At 41.2% G+C, this 21,097-nt stretch overlaps 2 protein-coding genes across 2 annotated transcripts; one reads left to right on the top strand and one right to left on the bottom strand.

Moving 5' to 3' along the window:
* The first annotated feature begins 2,003 nt into the window (after positions 1 to 2,003).
* LOC146991257 (uncharacterized) lies at positions 2,004 to 4,981 on the top strand. The gene is made up of 5 exons (XM_085788808.1): positions 2,004 to 2,114; positions 2,352 to 2,538; positions 3,762 to 3,855; positions 4,336 to 4,535; positions 4,785 to 4,981. Exons 1-5 carry the CDS (start codon positions 2,004 to 2,006, stop codon positions 4,979 to 4,981), a joined length of 789 nt encoding a protein of 262 aa, XP_085644934.1.
* Positions 4,982 to 4,999: 18 nt separating this feature from the next.
* Positions 5,000 to 6,086, bottom strand: LOC146991256 (uncharacterized). Its single transcript, XM_085789945.1, has 3 exons — positions 5,961 to 6,086; positions 5,497 to 5,701; positions 5,000 to 5,408 (listed from the first exon to the last, which is right to left on the bottom strand). Exons 1-3 carry the CDS (start codon positions 6,084 to 6,086, stop codon positions 5,104 to 5,106), a joined length of 636 nt encoding a protein of 211 aa, XP_085646071.1. The 3' UTR covers positions 5,000 to 5,103.
* Between the last annotated feature and the right edge of the window lie 15,011 nt (positions 6,087 to 21,097).

The following is a 21,097-nucleotide window of genomic DNA, read 5'->3' as shown; positions in this document are numbered from 1 at the left end:
GCACTGGCACACCCTGCCACACCCGTGGCTACGCCATTGCCTTATTGTCTCTCCAGAAAGGGTGGATTGGCATGATACATGTAACTCCCGTTCACACAGGGTGTTCTTCATGTCACAGGCAGAAGAGATTTATAAATCTCTCTCAAAAAAAGTGTCACAGTGTCCTACAAACTCCTTCACCAATATTTTTTTTTAAACAATATTTTTTATTGAAATTTCAAATGTATTTCAAACTCAACATTAAATGTAGGCTACAAACATTTTCTCCCATATCCCCTCGAACAGACAAAAAAATAAAATAAAAAAGCAAATGAACAGTGACATCAGACTAATGGAGTAAATTAAATAAATAAATAAATAAGAATAAAATGGGACAAAAATAAATAAATAAAATACAATTAAATACAATAGCTGCTGCGCAGCGATGGGTCGGGTCCGGGCTACTTTTGGGCAAATTTAGGCAATTCTGTCTTTGTTTTTATTATCTTATTCTGCTTTTATTGTTTTTTTTATTTTATTTTATTGTTATAAGATTTAATAATAATTCTGAGCAACAAACAGGAGAATAGGAAGACAAGACAGTTGACCTTATAATGTTCAATTCGCATCAGCTGAGGATTGAACCCACAACCTCGGGAACCAAAGACCATTGTCTATCGCAATGAGCTAATTGACAAGTGACAGTTCAACAGTGGCTTCACAAATTGAGTAAGCCATTCACTGTCGTGCAGGCAGATTTGAAACCACAGTAAAAAGAAAGATCAGTTTTTGAGGTAAAATAATGATATGTATTTGTTAAACATCTACTGTGACTCTAAGATGTTAGGAGCCTTCGCACATGGTCCAGTCCAAGCTATTTGGATTTTTAAATTTAGAGGCTTGCTGTGATGCCACCATCAGCACAAATGTCTTGTGTTTCGTGTTGAGGACATCTGACATTTTGATCTGTCATCATCATCATCACCCTTGCTGGGTCTCGAACTCACAATCTCTAACATAGTAGGGAGGTTAAGCGACTTTTGACTTCAAGTCATGATGCAAAGGTCTCCTTTGGCATGGAAGTACCTTAGGGTCATACAAATAAATCTATCCTAAGACACAAGTGAGATCACACTTTGTATCCGAAATAAACACGTTTTTAAAATGCCTTTTTTAATTGAGAAAACGCATGTTAAAAGCACATTTCATTTAGAATGTCCATAGAAACTACAATGTTTTCAGCTCCTGGATGTGATCTACAGCTTATTTGTAACATGATTGCAATATTTCAGGATTGTTTCTCAGTTTGAATGATAAACAGGGATCTAATGTTTTTCAATCTGTAGGGCAGACTCACATAAGAAGCATAAAGTCCAGTCATGACATTCCATTATGGCTAATTTGAAATAAGAAATAAAGATACTGTAACATCATGAGATTGATAAGATGAGCATTAACAAGCATTCACAAAAGTAAAAATCTACCAAAATAATGAAGCTTATAGTTTATCAACATTACTCTAAGAGAGGATCTTAGCCAGCTATACTGCGCTGGTGAAATAAGTCAGTCCTAATCATATGCTTTATGTGGGAGCTGCAAACCTAAACTTCCCTATATGTACATAAAAGCTGAACATTCCTTATTAAGGGCGTTCTACACTAAAATGTGTTAGTTTACGTTAGGAGGACCACAATGTAAAATTATTTCAGTATCAGGTTATATAAGCCTTAAATAATGTAGAGGGTCCGTGTATCTTTTGGTCATTGGAATTTCCCTTCATGAATGGGAATTAAAAAACAAAAAACGACTGGTTTATTTGATTTTCGTTTTGAAACACAAAAACAAAAATTGAATTACGCTGAATTTTTCTTTTATTTTCATTTTCTATTTCATATATCAAAAATAAATTTACTAGTCAGCAGGAACGAAAAAACCAACCAAAAACAACCATTTATTCATATTCTCGCACCGGAAGCCAGGCAAGAGCGCATGGTCCAGGACTGTCTGAGACAAGGAGAGTAATGATGACGGAGACTTCGAAGAGGATGGACCAGTATGTTGTGTTCAGAAAGAGCAAGAGAGTTTGTCTTCGCGATGAAGACATGACTGCTGATAAACTTAGTCGGATCTTTCAGGTAAAATAAATAAATAAATAAATAAATAAAATCGGGTTACCTATAGATCTGCATGCTACTGTAGCCTACTGTGCGCCATTCTAGCTTTAATTTTTTCTTCAAATTTTGAATTAATGTAATTTGGACAGCGTTTGGAGAAGTATCCTCACAGTAACATTAGATTGAATAATTATGTTTTGAAAACGCTAACGTTAATAACACTAACATTAGCTGTTATTTGACTTGTGTATTTCTTAGGTCTCAAGTCACAGTCTGTACTTAACAGATGACACAAATGTGGCTATATTTCCCGGAGAATCATCCGGCGTCTTCAGCTCTATCGACCTTAGTCCAAGGAGTCACTATGAAGTCCACGGCGAAGACGATGTCGCCTCAGCATCAAACACAACGGGGCAACGCTTTGCCTTCACACGAACACCTACCAGTACAGTTACTAGTGGTTCACAGCGGGTTGCCTCAGCCCTCCCCAGAGCCACTGTTGCCAAAGCATTTCAGAGGTAACTTTAAATTAGAAATACTTTATTTAATCCCCGAGGGGAAATTAAAAAATGTCACAGAGCAGCAGCAAGACAATACAGACAACGACACAGATCACAAACACTGAGTAAAAATACATGTAAGACATAAAAACACATAGTGTATTAAAACACAGAATAAAAGAAATTTAAAGAAAATTAAAGTCACATATTCAATGACTATGAAACCAGAAAAAGATATACAATAGATTTTATTGCACACAAGCTAGTTGAGATCTGATTATGGGGTCATATAGCCTATGGTGTGGATGTTCTGAGTTGTTATGAATGGCCTTTAACATCCTCAATGTGGGGGAGATGCACACTGAAGATATCAAAGGCCATTCTTAACAACTCAGAACATCCACTCCATAACACCTGTAGCTACTGGTGGATGGCTCCTCTCTCTTCAATGCCAGATAAATAAATACAGAAGATCCTTATACCAACAGCCATCAAGCTTTTAAATGCTTTTAATACTTCTTCTAATATATGAGCTGCCTGACAAATTGTTCTCAACAATTATTCTCATTCTTATATCCACTCCATTAGCCATTATTTGTCTCATTTGTAGACTCTATTATCTAGTTCTTGTTGATATTCAAAGTGGTGGAAAGTAACTAAATAATTGTATTTAAGTACTGAGTATTTTAATTGGCTTCTATACTTCTACCACTACATTTCAAAGGAAATATTGAACTTGTTACTATTACTATCAGTTCCTACATAAGACCATTAAGCATTGCTAGGTGTCATGGTTTGTGTCCGTGCGTCTCCTGTTTGTCTTGTGTGATGTTATTCCCTGTCTTGTCATGTCTGGCGTGTTCCTTTTGTGGGAGTTTCATGTTTTATTTTGAAGTCGTGTGTCTTCCCTCTGTGTTGAAGTTTCCCCGCCTCTTGTGATTATTTAATGTGTCTCACCTGTTTTGATTACCCCTCGTTTTCTCCTGTGTGTTTAAACCCTGTGTTTTCCCTTTGTCTTCATTGTATCGTCTGTTGACTTGTCATTTGTCTCTGCTTGGCCCAAAATTATTGTTGTGTTTCTCTGTATTGAGTCTATGCTTTTTTGATTACAAATGAGTGAACCACTTCAGTTGTAATGGTTTTTCCTGGTTTCCGCTCCTGCTCCAAGGGTCGCCTTACTGGAAACAAAACGCAAGAAAGATTCTTGCTGTTCCAGAAAAGGACTTCAGAGAGCTGCAGGGCACCAAAAGAAGGAGAATGAGGTAAGGTCATCTCATTTACACTGAAATGTATGTGTTCCTTTTTTTGTTGTTTTGTTTTTTCTGCTAGACTTATCATTACATGACTTTTCAGACAATTTTGCCATTGCTGCTTCTGTATACAACATACATAGGATTATTTGGCATTCCCACATACTAATACTCTGTCTGCCGCTAAGGAACCAACTCCCCCCTTAAAGAATGAAAGCCTGTCGACCTCATATTTCCATATTCAGGAATGGAATTTTTCACCCCTTACCAATTTTACTGATTTGTGTCTTTTTCCTAATAAATACATTTCCTAAATTGCAGCCCTGACCTGGCAAAGCTACATTCATAAATCCAATACTTATGATTATTATTTTTTAGGCTCTTTTCTAAACTTTCAAACCAAAGGTTAAGCTTCCACCCCACCACCACCAATCCTGTTCACCACATCCAGTACATAATCTAGCCTGTGTGTTTTGTTTTATCCCTGTGTAGCAGCCGAAAAGATGAAGATGTTGGAGGCATTACAGAGGTCACAGAGAAAATTGAAGACCTCGTACTTGCATCTCAGAGTCTCCCGGATGTCACTTCAGCAATCAGGGAGCTCACCAGTCTGGCTGCAGCTCAAAGAGTGACCCTGACTCGTTCCCAGCTGCAAACCATTAAGCAGGGGTTCTCCTGTGTTATTTGCTTGAGTAAGTATCCAATGGATCTATTTTATATGGTGTGTGCCACAATGTAAGATTTACAAATAAACATTCATTTTTTACATTATCTAACCAACGTCAGCTGTATGCCAGCCACTTCATCTTTTGTAATATATCAGACATTTTTTATAATCATCAAAGTTGTGTAAAAATATAACGCTCATCCAATACACCAAGAATATTTGACTGGGGAAACACTTGCAGAAAATGACTAGTTTTTCTCATTTTGTTTTTTAGAGTTCATCGGGGAGCCGGTGTTCACACAGTGTTGCCAAAGCATCATTGGCTGCAAGACTTGCCTGGAACAGTGGCAGGAGACCTCAGACAGTTGCGCAAAATGCAGAGGAAATGCTGAAGGCAACAGCATGTTTGAAGTTAATGGCCTGTCTGAGGTATTTTCTGTTCTCAGGTCACTTTTTGAAGAAGATGAGTAATTTACTCAGAAACAGGCAGATATTTGAGTTGTTTTAATTATGAAAGATTGAGTCAGAGTTCACTGCTACCAGTTGTTCTACTTGTTTACATTCTTTGAGTTCTAATACAGCAAATGGTGTTTTTACACATTGCGCCGAGTTGTGTTTATAAGAAAGAGAAGTGCTTCTTTGTATGGTGTGAAATCATTGTTGACTGCTTGAGAGAACAATTCAGAAATGTCAGAATATGTGTCTGCAAACTGATTCTCAGCCAGTACTTTGTCTTGTTCTGTGGAAAATGGATCTACTCCAAAGGTAGATTGTGGTGTCAGTGAGGACCCCAGCTGTTGTCTGTAGAGGTCTGCTGCTTCAACTGAATGAGGCAACAGCTCCTGTGGGATTTTTTTGGGACACCCACTGCCAGCCAAGTTATTTGGTGTACCTTTACCTGTAAAATAAAGAGCATACTGTTGACCTTGAGACTTATGTGTGCCTGTTGTAATTATTTTAATGTTTGCAATACTGATTTATTTCACCTGGAATTCGATGAGCATTCCAAGACTCTACCACTCTTGTAAGACCAATCTGGCACAGCTGACCAGTCAGGCAGGACACACAGTATCTGACAAGGCTGTCATCCATGTCCAGTTCTTCCTGATCTACCAACTGCAGAAGGGCTGTCTTCAGGGAGTAGTTGACACGATTATTGACCTCAGGCCAGATTCGTTCAACTGTGTGATTCTGAATGTGAGGCAAAAACTTGTTATTAATTTATTCCAATGGTTAAATTAAAAATATGTAGACCTTCCAGAAAAGTGTTCTGCTTATCGTAAAAGTTGGAAAGCATAGCAATTCTGAAGAAAATTAAAAAGATAGCATGATGCTGAAACAAACATAATAGTATCTAAATACCTAACAACACAAAATATTAACAATAAATAGCTTCAATGGGCATGCAGTGTGTGTTGGTGAAGCAACCATAGAAACTACTGAACTGTACCCTTGTGGATGGAGTTTGTAGGTAAGGTCTTCTCTCCTGATCATAGCGATGAGATGACAGCAGCTCCTGCATGAAGAGTGTCAAATAGAATTCCTTTCCATGATCCACGCGCACCTGGTCCCACATCCCATTAGCAACTACTGCAGGCCTATTGGATGAAAAACTTGATTTTAATTTGTGCAAAGCTTTTCAAATATAGCCATTCCAAATCAGTTATTCTCTGTAAAATATAATGATTCAGTCATAACAAAGTAAATGTTAAGCAGTCAGCATTTTGTCACACTTGTGTACAGTACATGTAGGATACTATTTCAATGCCAGTTTAAATGAAGAGTCTGTCATTTATATGGGATTAGTATATGCAGCCTTTCCTTTCAAGTAGGACGTCCAAAATCACATATCATATAGTGTCATATCACAATCTTGATACCATATTGATATATTGGCCAGCAACCACTGTCTTGCATAAATGACAGAATACTGCTTTAAAGAGGAACTAAACCCCTAAACCACTTTTTTCTGCTGAAAACAAATGTATTTGGGTATAAGGTAGTGTTGTCAGTTGATTCTGGTCCAACTTTTGACATTTTAGTCAAAATATTTCAATTTGGTGTATTTTGTAGTAAAAATGTAGAGTGACTGCCCTCTATGGGTTGAAACACGGCTATTACAATCGAATTTTTCTATTGGCTGAGATGGAGGCAGATGACGTTTTGGAGGCAGCTTTCGTCACCGGCCACTAGCTCCCCGACCAATCAGCACCGGCTGCTGCCTGCCGCTAACGGTTGCTAGGCACTCTAGCTGCTCTGCTGCGGCTAACGGTTGCTAGGCGCTCTAGCTGCTCTGCTGCGGCTAACGGCTGCTAACAGCTGCCTGAACGGGAATCGTTAGTGCGGCCGGCGCTAACGAGCCGTTAACGAGCTAACGAGCCGGCGGATCAGCTGTAGATGCTGTGTCACGGCTCTGGCGTCCTCTCCTAGTAGTGTCCACGCTACTAGTGCTGTTAGAGTAGCTCGTTAGTAGCTCGTTAGCGCTAGCAGAAGTGTTGATGTGTGTTTATTAATTTTTTTTCCTCTTTTGTGTGATTTCGCGGGTGTGAATGGGGCGCAGGGGGGAGGGGGGAGGGGGGGTCGGAGAGTGCTCCTGGAGTCCCGCCCATAATCAAGGCATTTTTTGAATTTCAAGCAAGGGGGCAGTTGTCGGTCTGAGAAGTGAAGCTCACTTCCGCGTTCAAAAAACTGCAATCCCCTCGGATTCCTCTGGGGGCTGGTGTCAGAAGGGAGCATTCCCCATAGACCCCCATGTTAAAATCGCCGACTTTACATCCTCAGTAAACATGTTAAAAGCCTGGTGTCAGAACGTTTTTTCGTCTCAATCGATAGTTTCTACCCCCGCACACACTCTGAGGGGGGTGAATTTTTTTTTAACTCTACAGTTTTACTGTTATTAGGTTAAAATTCTGGCCAATCAGGGCGCGGAAACGTTGAGTGACAGGTCCGAGCAGCTCCGTGGACAGCTGCTTCGAGGCCAGTGGGCGGGTTCTCAGCCGGCCAATCCAACATGGCGCTGTTCAGGCCGCCATATTTGAGTCACAAAAACGACTCCCCAAAACCAATGGGTGACGTCACGGATGCTACGTCCATTCTTTTTACAGTCTATGATTTCAAGCTTAGAGCACGTCATCCAAAACTGAGGGGTTTAGTTCCCCTTTAAGGCGAGACACCCCAGGTGAATAGGGTAAAAAATTTAACTAACAGCTATTGCCATGAAACTTTCTATGTTTATTACTTAGATTGAGACAATTATTTTTTGTATTACATGTTTTCTTAAATATTATGCTTAAATATGGAAATTAGACATTATCTAATTAAATATGCGTGAATTTGTGTACATTTCCAGACCCGAAATCTGAAGATTGGATAAAGCCACTTTCAAAATTCTTGTTTTATTTTGTTGACATATCAAAGTCAAAAGTTTTTACAGAGGGGATTTTGGATATCTCTTTTTATCACTCTGTAAATGAGAAAATATTGTCACCAGCCCTAAAAAATCAAATTTCGCCCTGTTTTTAGGTATAAATTGTTGTATAAATCAGGCTGTGAATGATATATCAACAATCCCCTCTGTAAAAACCTTCAGAATATAGGCAGGAATACAACTGGAAGGTTTGGTGTCTGTAAGTGCTGCTGAACTGGAGATTTCGGGTCCAGAGTATAAGAAAAAGCTCATTTTGAGAAAACGGCCTTTAAAGGACAATTCCAGGCGAATTCAACTCGGGGGTGTATTTTCCTATAATTTTAGGTCTAAAAGAATGAATCTGAAGATTTTCAGTTTAATCGCTCCTGTTTTGCGGTAGTTGCGTCTGTCCCTGCATCGCCATGGCAGCAATGAATGGGAGTGGATGTAAGTTCCGCTGTTTAGGCTGTTTCCAGCCCTCAAAGCCGCAATTTTTTTCCACTCAAACATGCACCGAGAAGTTTATTTACTTCAAGCAAGCCGACATGTTTGTAAAACTAGATCTAATTCAAAGTCTCCCGGAGTCTCGCGCGAGACCCAGTTGCCGTGCTCGGTGTGTTCAGGTGCAGTGGGAAAAGCTACCGCTTGTGTCATAAACACAGGAATATCAACTCTTTACTTGCTTCAAGTAAAAAAAACTTCTCGGCGCATCTTTGAGTAGCCATCTGACGCTGTCTGTGGAAAAAAATGTACACTTCAAGCAAGGAAAGAGTTGATATTCCTGTGTTTATGACACAAACGGTAGCTCCGACTGCGCCTGAATACACCAGCACTGCAACTTCGGGCTCGCGCGAGACTCCGGGAGACTTTGAATTAGATCGACTTTTACAAACATGTCGACTTGCTTGAAGTAAATAAACTTCTCGGTGCATGTTTGAGTAGCCATCTGATGCTGTCTGTGGAAAAAAATTGCGGCTTTGAGGGCTGGAAACAGCCTAAACAGCGGAACTTACATCCACTCCCATTCATTGCTGCCGTGGCGATGCAGGGACAGACGCAGCTACCGCAAAATAGGAGCGATTAAACTGAAAATCTTCAGATTCATTCTTTTAGACCTAAAATGATATGAAAATACACCCCCGAGTTGAATTCGACTGGAATTGTCCTTTAAAGATTCTATTGCAAAAATTCCACAAATTGGCTCTATGCACAGCTCTACTTCCTGAACTTAAGGCAGCTCCTTTATTCCCTGTTTTACATTATTGGACAAACTGATTAATCCAGGTGTGTCTGACCATTGTGACTACTCAGACACACCTGGATTAATCAGTTTGTCAGTAAATAAAAGAGCTGCCTTGAATTTAGAAAGTAGTGGAGATGTGCATAGAGCCCATCGTTACTGGAAACAAGGGTGTCTGGCCACTGTGAGTTCCAGGTGTGGGCCAGTAGGTCAGAGAAAATAAAATTTAAAAAAAACAAACAAATAAGAAAAACACTTTAGGTGCAGTTGGGCTCATCTGTAATATGACAACCAATGTTTTCAGTTTCTCTATGTCTGGCTAATCATCTCTCCCAGTGTCACATCCGTTTCATCTCTGTCACTGAGAAGTAAACTACTGCAGAACACGTGATTCTGAGGATCGATGTTAATTTTAAGCCCTGTACCAGCGCAGTTGGGACATTAAATCTCCGATCAGTTCATTCAGACGTCTGATGTGTAAAAAAAAAAAAAAAAAGCCACCGCTGTGTATCGCGCTGGTCTCCGACGGCAAACACTCGTTTTTTACGGGTGACAGCTTCCGCGATGACGCACTTTGTAAAGGGATCTTATCGCTCGGTGAGTTTCTGTGCTGTGTCTTTTGTTGTCTAGCAAGTGAGAGTTGCTGTTTTATTTTATGTGAGGATTTAAATCGATTTTCCTTTCTCCGTTTTTAAAAGTCCCTCCGCTGTTCAGAGCGCATCACGTGATGCTTCTAAACGAATCACGCTGTCGGAAAACGACACCAGCCAATGAGACCCTCCCTCGTACTTTTACGATTCGTTGCTGGTACAAAGGAAATGACCATTTTTGGAACCGACAAATTTGTGCAGGAGAGAGAGAGAGAGAGAGAGAGAGAGAGAGAGAGAGCGCTTCACAGCGATACCTGATATGACAGGAGTCTGAACAGACGCGGCTCAGTAGCCGCGATAGAACGCTCAGTTCTGGTGAATTTAGGAGAAATCTACAGGCGACACCAGTCAAAGTGAAGTAAAATGAACACCCATAATGTGTATTTTAGACCATTTCTTTGTATTAGTCTGAAAGAAGACATGTTATGGAAGCAAAATAGCCCAAAATCTCAAAATTGATAAGTGCATGAAAAAACGATGTTTTTGCCTGCCGTGTCTCGCCTTAAGTGTCCACAAATTACAGGCTATTACCTGAAAACATCTTCATAGATGACTAGGTTGTTTTTTATGGGCATTGTGGAATGACCAACAACCTTTTTGCTGAAGCCATCAATGGCTACAACATGTGTGACGCCATACATCGCTAACTTTTCATTCTGGTCCATATGAATCTTCTGTCCCATGGTAGTCTGCTTGGTATGGTATGGGGTTGAGATTGCGGGCACCCTAAAAGAAGACACGAAAATAATGTAACAATTCCATAGAAACATTTCCTACAACGCCATCCTCAACGACATAGTTCTATACTCTAAATGGGCTGATAACTAGCCCCTCCCACTTCTCACTTTCTTAAAAAAAAAGGCTACTGGTCATAAAACAGTAAACACTGTTACAAGGAAGAAAAACAACATCGGCGACATAAAAGGACGAGGAGGAAAATAATAGGCTACATTTGTTACCTACAGTAGCAACCATAATACTCTTTTGTAGCAACTTAACTCTAAACGCTACACTAACGGAAGACAACATATTTCTATTTTCAAAATAAAAGCATTTGTTATTGTAACCTACTACGGCCACAGAGACGCGCCCCTTAACCAGCTGATCCCTGGTTTACACCAACGTCTCTGTTTACACAAATACACACATCATAACACCTAGGCTATAATAATCCGCTGATCCATGAATTGATTTCTCAAGTTGAAAACAAATGTATGTGGTTGTCATGGAAGTGACCACGGCGCTACCTGAATCATCTTGAATTTGCCAAGTGTAAAACCTACCTGGCGTCTTGCTTCATGGTAAGGTTGGTGCATAGTTCTGAGCACTGATCCTATACATGTCTCAGCAGCATGAACCCCTTTAATGGCGAGATACCCCTTCATCATTCTTCTGCCAAAAGTTGGTCCCGTCTAGAAAAAAACAAACATCATTTTAACATTCCAAAATCATGCCGATATGTTTGGTCATTGGGAGAATACGTAAAATGGGGGCGGCATGGGATTTGCAAGTGTTTTACGGAATCTGTTTACTGTTGTGTAGATCAGGCTATAGTGACGATAAAAAATGTCAATGTGGGGACAAGAATTCACTTCTTTTCCCACGCACACACATATCAAAGAAGAAAAGATCAGATAGTCTTTCATACCTCGGCTATGGCTTTTGCCACCTCCAACTCCAGATGTTCCTCGGGCAATCCCATCAAATTTACGCCGTTTTCAGCACAGAATCTTCTCACATTTCGAGCTGAAAATCCTCTCCTGCCCCCGCTTTCTACTGAAATGCGCGCAGAGATTTCGGATGATGACAGGCCTTGTTTTGCCATGTCTAAAATCATTTCTGAGTACGGCTCCAAAGACATTTTGCTCATTCGCGCTTTGTTGTAGCCTAAATGACAGCTTCCGGTGCGAGAATATGAATAAATGGTTGTTTTTGGTTGGTTTTTTCGTTCCTGCTGACTAGTAAATTTATTTTTGATATATGAAATAGAAAATGAAAATAAAAGAAAAATTCAGCGTAATTCAATTTTTGTTTTTGTGTTTCAAAACGAAAATCAAATAAACCAGTCGTTTTTTGTTTTTTAATTCCCATTCATGAAGGGAAATTCCAATGACCAAAAGATACACGGACCGTAGAGGGTCCTATGTGACCCATTTTTACATTTGAGAACAGTAAAAACATTTTTCCTTTGACTTTAAGTTGACTTCTAATATGACCCAGAATGGGTCATACATGTAAATTCAACTTTTTTAAATCAAAATACACAAGCAGTAACTAGTAATAGGTAGGCCTATATTTTGACCAACACAATATTTGGCTAATTGGTCTTTCCTGACACTACTGTGATATGAATTACATCTTATTATTTAACTACTTGTAGGCTATATTTGTTGTCTGATGTTCAACAAATCAGTATCAGCTAGTTTTATTCATGTTTTTACATGAATAAAACCCAATATCCTGTCACACAAGCAGCTGCATGTTGTCTCAGAAGCTGTAGATCACATCCAGGAGCTGAAGGCATCAGGGGATCTGCCTGAGTTTATAGATACTTATCAGTAGGTGACGTCACGGTGCGTTCCACCTGGCCGCCGCCATGCTGGGTACCGAACACTGAGTTAACCTCTATTCAGCTCAGTGCAGCCACGTCCTCTCTGACCAGAAATGACTGCTGCCTGATATTTGGATATGGATATTTCTCATTCTGATGGCCTTGCCTTGAAAGCACACACCATTTCTGCTGAGACGAGCTTTGACAGCGCGGTGCGCCGCTCTCTCTCCTGTTAAAAGTTAATCTAGCTCACCCAGCAGACCTCCTCGTCTCTCTCTCTCTCGCTCGCTCTGTCTCTCCTCCAAATACACGAAAAGCCAAATCAAATCAGAAATGCGTAGCCCACTTCTTTTTAACTCACAGACATTTATTTTCATAAAGTAATAAAATATCTGGACATTTTGCCATCGTTAACATTGAGACAAAAGGCTGCAGGAATGGAAGAAGAATTCGGCAAATCATCTTATCACGCAAAAAGTCACAACAAACAGGTTTTGCACAATGGTTTGCACAGATAAGTCTTAAAATATGTGCAACACCTTCTCATCACAATCCACACCATCTACACAGTTACGTTATCAGCTGTTATTAAAACCCAACTCATCAGGACGCGATGACATTACACAACAAAACGTTAACAATTAATCCACACTCAAACCGAGGCAACAATAGTGTTAAGTTAACTGTACTCAACAAGCTGTTATTACAAGGTTTACAACAGATATGACAGACAACCTGGGCCGTGTGTGTGCGTGTATAAGAAAGGGGGGAGGGAGGAAAAGTAAAAACCTGCTAGCTGCTAGCTGTTAGCTACCGTAGCTCAGGCGTCGGTCTCCCGTCAGGTAAAAGCTGCCGTTTATTCCTCAAATGAAGCTCATGAAGTTGTTGAGCCTCTCCGGTATAGAGTTATCCATCACTGCTGTTGAATTAGCTGCTAAACTGCTGGACGCTAAAACCGAGGGGGCGTCTGTGTGTTTACAATTCACGAAAGCAACGTGGACGTACGTGCCGTTCACACTCAGTAGAGTGAGGCAGCCTCCCTTGGCGTACATGTCTCCCAAGCTGTTTAATGACGGTAAAAAATGAAACAGAAAGTAAATATCCTGCATAGTTTCTCTTTTCTGTGCTGCGCTGATCAGAGCGGCGTCCCTACCTAGTGTATTTTACTTAGCAACGATCTGTTAAACAGGAATAACAGACTGTTAAATGCAAAATCAAGATGTAAATAAATATCAGAAATATCAATAAATTATCGGAATACGACATTCAATAGAGCCATGTAATTAAAAAAGGTTTATCCACTATTTTTGTGAGATTTGATGTCACAGCCATGGATGTATTAGGTCACAGCCCATAGACTGCCTTTGGAAGTCGGTACCCAAGATGGCGCTGTGACCGGCTGCGAACGCTGTGTGACGTCACGTGATATCTATCCATATGGACATTCTAAATGGAATGTGCTTTTAGCATGCATTTTCTCAATTTAAAAAAGGCATTTTAAAAACGTGTTTATTTCGGATACAAAGTGTGATCTCACTTGTGTCTTAGGATAGATTTATTTGTATGACCCTAAGGTACTTCCATGCCAAAGGAAACCTTTGCATCATGACTTGAAGTCAAAGGCCTATTTTTTGGGCTTAACCTCCCTACTAACACCAAGAACCAGCTCCTAACTCGCTGAGCTAATTGGCTGGTAGTGAGATCTGCTGTGTAGCTTCATTTATCGGCAGCTGTTGTCAAGGCAGATTTCGAAAATGGTCAAAATGTCAGAAATTCTGTTATCTAAACAAAAATCTGATAATACATGGGATCTGGCATGGGGTTGGACATTTCTGTAAGTTTGGTATGTTTGGTGAGTTTTCACCCATGGGAAGTATGATTTCCTTGGAAGTAGAAAGAAGAAGATGACACTGGACCTTTGTGCAAAATGTTGTAAGCTTTCGCCCATGGTCCGGTCCAAACTATTTGTTTTGTTTTTTTAATTTAGAGGCTTGCTGTGATGTCACCATGAGGACATCTGGTATTTTGATGTGTCATTATCATCATCACCCTTGCTGGGTCTTGAACCCACATCCCCTCGCACCACAAACCAGCGCTTAACTCACTGAGCTAATTATCTGGCAGTGAGACATGGTGTGTGTCTTCTCAAATAGACTCAGGGAGTCAGTGTCCAGGCAGCTGTTGTAGAGGCAGATTTAAAAAATGGTCAAAATGTCAGAAATTCTGTTATCTAAACAAAAATCTGATAATACATAAATTGCATCTAGACAGCATGGAAATGTTGGTGATTTGTTTTTAATAATAAGTGTTTTGCTTCATAAGAGAAAATGTGATGTTTTAAAATGTCACTCTTACGTTGACTGCAGTTGTTCCCATGAGAGCAGAATTCAAAATGTTCTAGAAAATTCAGTTTTTGAGATAAAATTCTGATATTTGCCAAACTTCATCAACCATGACTCCAGAATATTCTCAATTTTTTTCAGGAAGATTGAAAATGTTTTTATCAAGAATTTGATGGTATATGTTTACAGTACTGTTTACAGTCAAACGTTTTCATGCACTGTAGGCTCAATTTTTGCTTAATCAAAAATCCGAGAAACAAGTTTTGTGGAGGACAGTCTGGAGATGCTCTGTAGCAAGGGAGTAGGTTTGATTTTGACATTGGTGGGGACACAAAAGTGCTCCGAGGCATCGCTCCTTAAAGTTGATGTTTTTTGCATTTGCAATCATAATTTCATGTTATGTAGGGGTAACTAATGAGCAACTAATGAAAGACAAGAAGGCAACTTAGAAGAGTTCTCAGTTGCTCTGGCTGAAGTCAACTGTGCATCATCATGACTAACACATCCATCATTATTTAACCTCACCTGTGAATTTCCAGCCTCTCCTCCATCTCCTCCTTCTCTACCTCATCCAGCTTCTCCTTCTCTACCTCTTCCTGCCTCTCCTCCTCTACCTCCTCTGGTCTCTCCTTCTTCATCTCCTCCAGCCTCTCTACTGTCTGTCTCTGTCACCTGACAAAAATATGTTGGTGCAGGACATATGAACAGATACATTAGGGATACAATGATCATAGAGTTTGATGGTACAGTTATTGCCTGAGGAAAAAGGCTTTTACTTTTACACACTTGTGTAATTTATTCCCCCAAAAATATGGATGTATAAAATTACATGAGCATCTGGAATCTGAGGTTTTTTTGTAGGCCTATTTTCCTGACCAATGTTCTTTTTTTTTTTTTTTTAAATAACTTTAAAAAAGTGTATCTGTTTGCCATTAAATATAGGCTTTTATTCATTATCTGTAGCCTATTGTTGAGGCTCGACAGTTAGATACCCTTGAAGTAACTTACACTTTGACTTACAAAGTGTCTTGTCCATTTTCCTTTTATTTGACATTATTACCAAGCACAGACCCACAGGCAGAGCGCGCACACACGCACGCACGCACGCATACAGACAGACAGACACAAACACATGTAAATGACACCAATGATGTTAAAATCGTCTAGTTGACGTGACCCAGGCAGAAGAAATGCCGAACATGATGAACAATTTACATTTGCGGTTGCAGATTCAAGCCCCGTGACCTCCTGTCCGTCCGACCAACGAGCAGGTAACTTTTACAAGCAGACGGAGTGACAGTGGGGACAGCCAATCACATGTACATTAGCGAGAAACGGCAGAGCCAATCGGAGATCGATATTCAGGTTAGAGGCGGGACTTCTAGCAGAGACCGACTGTTAACCCTTTGTGTGCCATAATCATTAACTAAACACTACGGACAGCGGACACAGCGGCTGAATATTGGTAGGGACGTGTCCCTAGCGTCCCTACCCAATTCTACGCCCTTGCTCTGTAGCAAGTTTGGTGACAATTGAGCAAAACTTGTGGGAGGAGATACATTTTAAAAGTTTTACAGTTATTGAAAAAAACAGAGTGATGGACTTCATAATTTGTAATGAGTTTAAGTGGACAAAAGTTTCAGCAGTATTGAGGCGACATTGTGGTGAAGTTTCAAAACTTTAGCATCTACCGTTGGTTTGGTAGGAATTTTTAAAGTTTTTAAATTTAAACGCTTATTGTGCCCCCCCTAGGGGGGGGGGGGGCACGTGTCCTTGGAGATGAGTAAATCTGGCATGGGGTCGGACGTTTCTGTAAAGTTTGGTGAGTTTTCGCCTATGGGAAGTATGACTTCCTTGGAAGAAGAAAGAAAGAAGAAGAAGAATTCCTCGGAATACAATAGTGTCCTGGCAGCTTAGCTGCCCGGACCCTAATTAAATTAAAATTAAATTAAATAAAAGGCAGGATCATTTCATAATCTGTTATTCAGACAGTGTTATCTGTTTCATTAGTCAGGAATGACATAAATGATTCCCAAATACAAGCAAACTCCTCCTGTTTACCTTTAACCATGTATGTCAATCTCTCCAGTCCAAGACAAGTTATCAACTCCTTCTTCCATATTGCCAGTGATGGTGGTTCTACATTTTTCCAACAAAGTGCAATCACTCTCCTTGCATGGAGAAGTCCAAAGTCAATCATTTTCGATTGTTTCGTTGTTCTGATAAAGTCCTTTGGGTATATTCCAAGTATACAGATTGTTGACGTCAAAGGAATGTTACACTTAACCATCCATGATAAACATTTAAAGGGACAACGAGGAGTTTCTATTTGGTTATAAAAAAGTCTCACGTTAATGTGGATGAATCTGCGCTACCCACACTTGTTAATGGGCCCATTTTCGATAAATATATCGTTCTGTCTCTATCGTTATTTTGTTATTGTTAGTGGTGGCGGACCAGCGTTTCCTTCGTGGCGAGTCATGAGAATAACGCAGCCAAATCGCCGTTTATGGTCGGAACTATGACGGTATGTGAACCTCTTTGAACCTCTGACTTTAATTATTGATGAATGAAAACATGAGTCTGTCTCGCGCCGGTCAAAGAATTTTACGGTGCGTGTGGAGGCTCATAAATGTAGTGTGTAGTGTGGGCTGATCTTCCATCATGGACTGCGCTGCATTACTGATCATCACCCGGTCACCCTGTCTGTCACAGCTACAGTTGTGGTCTAACAGTGGTGGTTCAGCTTGTCACTTCCCTGTCCCTCCTCTCTCTCTCTGTCTGCTCGTTTTAACTCCATCTGACGAGGTTCAGCATCACATCAGGTTCATAAAGCTCTCCCTTTGGCTTTGTGCTAAAACAAGGGATGGCTTCATCACTTGTCATAATCAGATATGTTTATGTGAACTATCCGAGCAGTAAACTCAGTGAAACAGCTGATGGAAACGCGCACAGCCGTCTACAGGCGGCAGCGCACAGTGATACGGAGGGAGAGAAAATAGCGCCAAGCGATTGCGAGGTCAGACTTTTTCGTGGACAACGGTTTTGTGATGCAAATGTATCACTCTTTTGAACGCATATTGTTTTGAGAAGAAAAACGCTTTATTTTCGTGACCCCAGCCAACTAGCCGGACTACATTCGTCAGCACCGAAACCAGACCGGAACTCCGCTCACGGGACACAGTCCGGGGAAAGTCAGTGTCACAGCAGGTAACTGGTGATGGGGATGCCATATAGATTCATATCAAAAGACCCGAACTATCCCTTTAAACAGCGAAGCAATGGGCCAAAGACCAAAATGCAGTGTGTCATTCACTCTGCTGGGAGGGTGATCGGTTGCAGCCTCCCATCTCTGCAAGAGCTGTACATCTCCAGGACCCGGAGACGTGCAGGCAGAATTACTGCTGACCCCTCTCACCCTGAACACTAACTCTTCCAGTCCCTCCCCTCTGGCAAAAGGCTCCGGTCCATCCGGACCAGGACCTCACACCACAAGAACAGTTTCTTCCTCTCTGCAGTCAGCCTAATGTCCCAGTTCCCTCTAAATAACCCTAAACCTATGGATGTAATATGCTATAATGTTAATGTCATCTACTCACTACATCTTAGCCTTCTTAACCTTGGATGTGTATAAACCATTAAAAATGTTACCTGTATAATGTGATTTCACAAAAGTTCTCTGCTACTTCCTGCTAACAGCCATATTAAAGCTGATTTTCCCCCTCGCTCACTCATGCACCCAGAGGAATTGGCGCCAACTAGTGGTGCAAACAAATATTATCTGCAGGGCCTTTCTGCAACTGTAAAGGTGCTCTAAATCATCAGTAGTGGCACACAAATTATGAAATGTGCAACATTAATAATCTGGACATATATAGGAATAATAAAATAGCAACAAGAATTTGCCCACCCTTTTGATTGCAATTGGTGGTCTGGCTCATGGACTATGTGGCCATTTGAATGTAGGCATTCCTGAAACTAGTGAAGTGAGAAATCAAGCCTGAAAGATTCTTACCTGGGAAGCCAGGTAACACAATGCTGCTCATTTACATCTCATTTACATTAAGTCCAACCCCCTACTGTTAACCAGCAGGACAGAAACTAGGGCCCCGTCCAGAAGAATACGCGGCTTCACTGAATCCGATCTTTTTCTTAATCGTTTTGAAAAAAATCTCCGTAAACATGGCATCGTTTTCAGAAATATCTGCGTCCACACAGATCCACTGAAAACGACCCAAAATGCTGTAGTACATCCTCCAGGCCTGTGTGGAGCGTGTAAGCGCGTGTAAGCGCGTGTAAGCGCTGCCACACACAAACACTTCAGACAGAGAAGAAGACGGGAAGTCCCCGCTGAAATTCAATAGAAGAAGAAGTCCCCCACTGTATTCAAACTCAAACATGGGATTAAATGTTGACAGGGAGTCGTGTCAGAGTAAATATGACGATCAGTGATGATTAAACAGGCGCTATTCACGGTAGTAGGCCGTTGTTGTTGTTACGTCCATAGACTGTGTAGCTGCTGCAGCTGTGTGTGTGTGTCTCAGGATACAGGTAGCGGTGGGGGGTATGACATCATCGTTTCAGAAAAAAAACCGTATTGGCCGTCCAGACGAAAATTCAAATTCAAATTTTCCCACTCTGGGACCCGTTTTCCAAAAATACCGTTTTCACCCCCCCCGAAAAACGCTGTATCCGTGTGGGCGCGAGGCCGATCCGATAAAGTATTTATCCGGATTAGAAAAAAACGGATTTGTGTGGACGGCCCCTAGGTCTAGGGACCCTGAGAGGTTCCTAGAGAAATGAATTAATGTAGGTAATGTTCATGTAGTGTTATTTATATAACACTTTAGAGGACTGATCAGAATCTGAATTCTGTTTTTACCAAAAAAAAAAAAAAGGGGGCGGTGTTTAGCTCAGTTGGTAGAGCACCCGCCCCATGTGTTGAGGCTATAGTCCTCGCTGCAGGCAGCCCCGGTTCGAGTCCCGCGTCGGACGGCCCTATCCTGCATGTCATTCCCCCCATCTCTGCTTCCCATTTCCTGTCACACTCTCAACTGTCCTATCAAATAAAGGCATGAAAAACCAAAAAAAAAAAAGATAAAAAGAAAAGAAAGAAAAACAAGAAAGGCAACATACTTTAGAATTAGCAAATGTAGATACTTATTTCTTATATAAAATAGAATAAAACAAATTTAAGTCACTGTGTGGTGCAGTGTGGATGGATCAGTCTGTTGGCCAGCACATTGTGGAGAGAGTGTGAAGGAGAGTCCAGACCGTGGACACAATGTTGATGGGGGCATTATACGGTATGTCCCATCATATCCCCAGGACATTTTTTCTGTCAAGGCAGCGACCGCCCGGTCGCGGTCATTTGAACACTGTACAATTAGCGCGACATAGCGCATTTACCGTTTATTAGCGGCCAAGAGCGACCTATCCATGCGTCCGTGTCATAGGTCCGTGTGTGTCTGTGTGTGTGCCTGTGTGTGTCTGTGTGTGTACGTACGTGAGAGAGGCGGCAGGTGGAGGGGCTGACTGGCAGAGATGAGAGATAGTGAAACGCTGTTTGAAAAAAAGAAGCGACCAACTCCTGCTTTAGCTTTCAGCCATGGTTCTCCATGCGGCTACCGCTACACACACAAACAAGGAGGCGGGTAAGAAAGTGCATCACTGCCCGTAATTTGCTATGATTGGTCGTTCACGTTGACGACGTAACACGTCTGGTGCGTCCGTGCATCAGCATAGAACTGCAATTCATAGAATGTGCCCCTGACGATCCTACGATCTCTGCACTTTGGCAGATTGTCTACACGCTCTAATCACTTCACGATCTAATATCGTCATATCACCCACCCCTAAGTGCAAGATAAAATGTGATGGTGATGGTGATGGTGATGATGATGATGATGGTCAAGAGTTAACTGTTGACTATTGTTACCGGGTTATGTGGGTACCTGGGTTTATACTGTAAAAGAAAATCCGGATGAGACAAAAACATACAAAGTAGAGCATGGCTACCCGACCCGAGCCCGCGGGTAACCCGAGGCCCGACGGGTAACGAGCCGGGCCTGGTTTTTAATGAATTAATTCGGGCCCGGGTCGGGCCGGGCTGCACGCGGACAGCTGGTCTTGGTCGTTGGTCGCGAGCGCTCTGATATAACCCTTTGCTATGTAGCAAAGGGTTATAGTCAAGTTGCAGGGATTGATTATAATGAAACCTTTTCTCCAACTGTTAGTATGACATCTGTGCACAGTCTGATGCAGCTTGCAGTGCAGCATGGCTTAGAACTGCACCAGATGGATGTTAAAACTGCGTACCTGCATGCTCCTATTGATTGTGAAGTGTACATGGAGCAGCCTGAGGGTTTTGAAGTTAAATCAAAGACGGGTGAGAAATT

This window comes from Trachurus japonicus, chromosome 1 (assembly GCF_045865225.1).
Source record: "Trachurus japonicus isolate A0001 chromosome 1, Traja_1.0".
Lineage (NCBI taxonomy): Eukaryota > Metazoa > Chordata > Actinopteri > Carangiformes > Carangidae > Trachurus > Trachurus japonicus.
Note: the sequence above shows the minus strand (reverse complement) of the source record. Positions and strands in the feature narration are given on the sequence as shown.